This window comes from Aptenodytes forsteri, unplaced genomic scaffold, assembly GCF_000699145.1.
Source record: "Aptenodytes forsteri isolate BGI_AS27 unplaced genomic scaffold, ASM69914v1 Scaffold217, whole genome shotgun sequence".
Lineage (NCBI taxonomy): Eukaryota > Metazoa > Chordata > Aves > Sphenisciformes > Spheniscidae > Aptenodytes > Aptenodytes forsteri.
Window position 1 is genome coordinate 7,990,663 of NW_008796222.1, and position 5,994 is coordinate 7,996,656.

Below are 5,994 nucleotides of genomic sequence, written 5' to 3' on the forward strand. Positions count from 1 at the left end.
AGACTAAGGGCAGTAGTCCATAATCATACTAAAAACAAGAAAGGGAGTATGTTTGTAGACATTTAAAACTAGTATACATTTCATTCTGTGGAGCTCCATTACCTTGTTTTATTAACTAACGCTTGTATGAAATAAGGAGTTGAAGAAGAAAAAAGTGAAGTTTGGCTTTTTAAGTCTTCCCTGGCTATCCAGTAAACCCCAGTACGATCAAGTGAACTGACGGTGGGTTGGAGGGATGGAAGCCCCTAGGTACCTATTGTGAATATTTTCTATCTTGCCTTAGGTTTTACGCTATGAAATCTAAATACCTGTAGAAGTCGCTCAGCCTTTTGGTTTACCCATGGATAAGAATTAATGTTTACTTGCTTTATGATATTATAGATGCCTAGTGACAAATACTGCCCTCTCCTGCTCCCTGGGCATAGAATGTCCTCCTGGTCCTTGCCCAGGAGGGGCAGATGAAGGGGAAGGGGGTTTCTGATGCTTCAGATCTCCGTTTAGGCTGGAAGGTGTGGTGGACCGTTTCTGTTTAGACATTTGCACTCCACTTGGATGAGAGAGAAAGCTGCACAAGTGTGAAATGCTCTTATTTGTGTGAAAGCATTAAGTTTTACTTTAAAGCACCTTCTTTTTCCCCAGTTCTTGGTGTCAGGCAGAGCCTGCTGAAGTCGGTGGCTGCCAGAAGCATCCCTATCTGTAAATCACGGTTAGAGTGCTGGAATTTGCATAAAATAATCTCGGCTTATCTGGCTGGCTGAGTATTTACTGATTAATTCTGTTTGTTGTATGCTGTGGTTTGAATATTGCAATGAAGTCAACCTGGAGGAAAAACTAGCTTTTTTTCCTTATTGTATGGATTATGACATCTCCCATATTTTCTCAACCGAAGCACTTCATTTAAAGCAGTTATGAATACACATTGAAACCGTGGTCTTGCCTCTGCTTAGCTAAAGTCTGAATTTGACAAGCAGTGACCAATAGTTGCTGTATCTTTTTCTTACTGTTATCCTTAAGAGTTGGCAAAGACATGCAGGCACTGGAAATAATTCAGCTGACTGAGTATTACATTGCTTAAGCAGTTTTGAGAATTTGCTTCCATAAATTTCAATCTGTTCTGGCTCTTGGTTTTATCTCCATCAGACATAAATTATCACGCTGTCAGCCTCTGGATAGCGCTGGAATGCTGCCGCCTGATTTATTTATTTTATTTTATTTTATTTTATTACCATAGCAAAGAAATCCCACTTGACTGTTTTTAAAGCCGTGTGTCTCTTAGCAGGGTAAAATCAATCTCTCTTTTAATAAACGTATATTTCTCCCTGATGTTGCTGGGATTTCCAATGGCAGAGCTGTCAGTCTTTGGTGACCTTTGAAGGTCCGAGGAGGGGTTCCCCGGTGCAACACTGCCCTTTCCTACCTCTGCAGCTCCCAGCTCCTTTGGTTGCAGTGGATTTATTCCTCAGAGGTAGCGAGGGATGGTAGTTATGCTATGTAAATAATAAATTAGATGCAATGCTTTCTGAATTTGTAAGTACCTACAAATTAATATTTTGGCAAGTGTTCTGAAACACATGCTTCCTGTAAGTCACAAACCTGCACCCAGGGTGATGTACATTAGTCGCTGAAGCCCAGGTCTACTGGTGAATTTATGGGGGTGTCCGCGACGGCTAATTTAAACCTGGTGAGCTGGTTCCCAATACCCATTTCCTATGGAAGTCAGGGTTTCGATTTGAATTCAATGGTGCATTAGTCACCTAAATTCCTCTACAGATCTGGCCGTGCCTTGTTAGTTTTGGAAGGTGCTCTTTATTTTTCCAAAGCCATTTCTTAATTCTTAAAGAGATATAAATTCTGTCACTTGAAGTCGGTGCCAAGCATCCTTTTTTTCTGCATATGCTTTTCTTATGAGACACTTGTCTGGGAGAAAAGACACAAAACTAAGAGTTGGAGAGCGCTTGAGCATGGGCTTTGCGTGTGAAATGCTGAACCAAGGCATCGAAGTTGTTGTTTCGCATCGAGGTCACTGGTGTGGCTTGCCTGCAGCTTAGGCCAGCAGTTCCCCCATGAGCACGAGCGCTGTAATTTGTATGCATGTGGCTCTGTTTCATACCGTCAGATGGGAAATCAGAAGCAAAAGGAGCAGAAAATAAACATGAATATTAACAAAAGGAGAGCAGAGGTGAAATGCTTGGTGATTGCTGCCTTTCCAGGGGTTGTTATGTATGCATGTTCAGACTGATTTGCTCTACAAGGGTAGAGACTCTTTTGGTTTCAATTACCATGCAGTGGCTCAAAGCTTTTCTAATGAGAATTGAAGTCAGAAAATTGTTTTCTTCATTTCAATTGAAAACTTTGCATTCAAGATGTATCGCTTTTTTCCTTTTCCCTGCTAAGCGTAAGAGTTTTACTTATGGTGCAAACTGCAGCCTTGGGAAGCAAGTGCTGATAAACTGCTCTCAAGCAAAAGCCCTCTGGGTGATGCTCAGAGCTGCTAAGTTGGCTCTTGCAGCAATCGCATCCTGCTCCCAGGCAGACAAATGTGTGCTGCACTGCAGAGGCTTGGTGGAGGTGATGCACAGAAAGCAAGGAGCTAGGGGAGAGTTAAGTGCATCCTAGAAGTTCCCTCTTCAATAAAATAAAACACACATGTCCAGACATAGAAACACCTCTAGTTATTAAAGTTCTTCATACACAAGTCATGTCGAAAACTCATTTAAATTGAAGACACCCACTTACTAATGCAGAAAACACTCTTATCACAGGACTGGTTTCCATACTTACTCTGGTAAGTAGCCTTGCTGCATGGGAGAGCCTGACTGTATGTGTTACGTTGCTTGCTCATCTTGGCGCAAAACTTTTTTTCCTCAGCCTAATGTTCCGCCATCAAATCTTCAGATAAGATCATGGAGCAGATCCTCCTGAAAGATACGTCAAAACATACTGAAGACAGGGAGGTGGTTAGGGACAGGCAACATGGCTTCACCAAGGGCAAGTCGTGCCTGACTAATCTAGTGGCCTTGTATGATGGAGTGACTGCATCAGTGGTCGAGGGAAGAGCTATGGGTGTCATCTACGTGGACTTCTGTAAGGCCGTTGATATGACTCCCCACAACGTTCTTACCTCTGAATTGGAGAGATACGGGTTTGATGGATGGAGTGTCGGATGGATGAGGAATTGGCTGGATGGCTGCATCCAAAGACTTATAGACAATGGCTCAATGTCTAAGTGGAAACCAGTAACGAGTGGTGTCCCTCAAGGGTCTGTACTGGGACCAATACTATTTAGTTTGAGCAACCTGATCTAGTGGAAGATGTCCCCCATGGCAGGGGGTTGGACTAGGTGATCTTTAAAGGTCCCTTCCAGCCCAAACCATTCTGTGATTCTGTAACACTACAGTTTTATAGCGCTGGAGTTTGCCTATGGGAGGGACTCCCTGTGTGGCCTGCTTGTTCCACTGCACCAACCCCATGTGTACAGAGGATGGAGCAATCCTGTGGTGGCTGGATATGAAGAAGGCTGTCTGTTTGCGTGCAGAGTTGTCAGAGATGCCTCTGATTTAGATAAACTCGGAAAAGTGAAAAATGGGGAAATAGAAAGATTTCCTGTATTAATTTTTTTTCAGTTCAATATGGACTTTGTGCAGCACGTGAAAGTTTCACTGTTGGAGTGGAAATTCTCAGTTTAGGTGGCTGCAGGACTAGGTGTCGGCAGCATTTCCCTCCGATACTCCCAATGCCTGATGCCTCAGAGGGAACCCACTGCTTTTCCCTCAATACAGGCACACACGCGGAGCAGGAGTGTATGTAGCAATTTCTGCAGTATGGTTTCTTAAGCAAAAACCTCATATGTTTAAGAAAGCCAAACTGCAAAGAAAAATAGAAAATAATAGTAATAGAAAAGAAAAAAAAAGGGAAAGAAACAGTTCAGACATGTAGGGATGGGATACCTATAAACCCAGGCACGTTAGAAGTTAATTCACTCAGAGCTTTAAATATGAGTCATAGTCACTTTGTAAGCCTGTATTTTAAATTACAGCTTACTGAGCCTGTGTGTGTCCCCACTACTTCTGAATTAACAATGCAGCGTAGCATGTTTTTATGAGTGTACCTCTTGTGAGCCCTCTGTATGATGCTGATTACATTTAGCTAAAGGGGACCGTATGAATTGACCTTTCTCAAGGAGGTCTTTGCCAAGGCTGAGGCATACTTATTCTCTCCTATTGACACCTCCGCTTTGAGGTGGAGTTTGTTTTACTTGTGCCACGTATTGCTGCTCCAAACATAAAACGTTCGGAGTTACTCAACCTTGCTGAAGAATAAAGTGCAATTAAAGTTGCTTGAGGCTCGCAACTGAAGAGTAGGCTCAGCCCTCTAAAATACAAGATTTTCTGCAGCATTGCATGTATGATAGTCTGGTCTGGGGTTCCTCTTCCGTGATGTTGAATGTCTACGGTGTAGGTGTTTCTGAGCCCGTCCTCCAGGCTTCGTCTGCAGGCCGTGGAGAGACATGGACGTTTCCAGTGTGTGACTCATCTTACTTATTTTAGACGTCTACTCTATAGTGAGGTGAATCGTTCCCTTAAAGAGCCCGTCTGCCTCGTCTGTCCTGTCAAATAACTTAGCTCCCCAGCCCACTGTGGGAGTTTGGTCCCTGGTTGTCTGCACTGCAGGAATGTTTCTTCACTTCCAGCTCTCCCTTGGAGTCAACCAGCTAATTGCCTCTGAAACTAAACGTGGGCGTTCACGAGGGATTGTTCACCGCCGGAGCTGCTCCGTGTTGTCAGCGAGAGGAGCAGTGTGCCAGGTTTGGCCGCCTCCACCCTCAGCAGCCCTCCCACTCATCTCAGCAGGCTTTGCACTTGTTGCGTGTCCCTCATGAGGCGTGCTGGTATGTCCCGTAAAGCCAGTACTTGGGTGGGCTGCAACACACTGCTTTCACTATTTAAGGTACTTTTGAATTGGGGGAAAAAACCAAAACAACAAGACCACTACAATACAATATGCTTAAGGCCACAGGTGCTCCAGGGGGGACCCAAATAAAATGGTGTCCAAGCCCTGTAAATCATATCTAGGGACAATCTACTCTCGCAAGGGTGAGCCTTCAGGAATGCAATCCAGTAAATACACATTTGCCTTGTAAACGTGTGAAATTTTGCAATTTGAATCCCACCCATTGCATTTTAAACTGATAAAACTCCAGCAAAATTTCACCCACGAGCAAGCTCTGTTCCTCTGTACCCTTCCACAAGCGGTGAGTGTGGTGATACGCAGAGTACAGCCAGAACAGTTGGAGGTAAAGATGTGTATGTCATTTGTTTCTATGGCTAGCAAATATTTATGGTTATTGATGGAGTTTGTTGCCACAAGTGCTTTCCACTCACATTTGGTCCTGCCTCAAATGTAAAAAAATATCATTGCACAGTTTAATCAGAGGATTTTATATTTTTCCCTTGATTAAGACATCTGTGTATGTATTGACAAGTCTTTTGTTTCTTTGTTGGAAGCAACAGACTGCTTGGCAGGGCAATGGGATTCCCAAATTTTTGTTTATAAACATGGCTAATATGTTTCTGTATTTTAATAGGCTGCTAAAAAGGAAGGAGATTGAAAGGAGGGAAAAAACAGTCACTGAGTTAAAAAAGATGGAAGTATAGAAAACTTACTAATTCCCTTTCAAATGTAAGCAGAAGGGAATGGAGGAGTTGGGCTGTTTGAATTACTGCACTGAAACTAGGATTGATCTGGAAAGAATTTAATGATTTATGTGTTCAAGTTTATGCTGGGAAAGCCAGAAATTTTGCAAACCTACAATTTTACCCCTGCTGGTTTGTGAGCCCTTTGCACATGTTATGTTATGATTTCAGATTTTTAGGACAAATGATACCATATGTATACTACAGATTATTAAGGGATTATCAGATGACTATCATAGATGGCTGATGAGGGAAAAATTCTAGAAAGAAATTGTCCTGGTTTTGGCTGGGATAGAGTTAA

General features: G+C 42.9%; 1 protein-coding gene across 1 annotated transcript in view; it reads left to right on the forward strand.

Moving 5' to 3' along the window:
* The first annotated feature begins 3,059 nt into the window (after window positions 1-3,059).
* Window positions 3,060-5,994, forward strand: part of METTL24 (methyltransferase like 24) — a 37,060-nt gene continuing 34,125 nt past the window's right edge. The window contains exon 1 of the mRNA XM_009289199.1: window positions 3,060-3,236. Within this exon, the coding sequence (XP_009287474.1) occupies window positions 3,060-3,236 (177 nt within the window). The remainder of the gene's footprint in view (window positions 3,237-5,994) is intronic.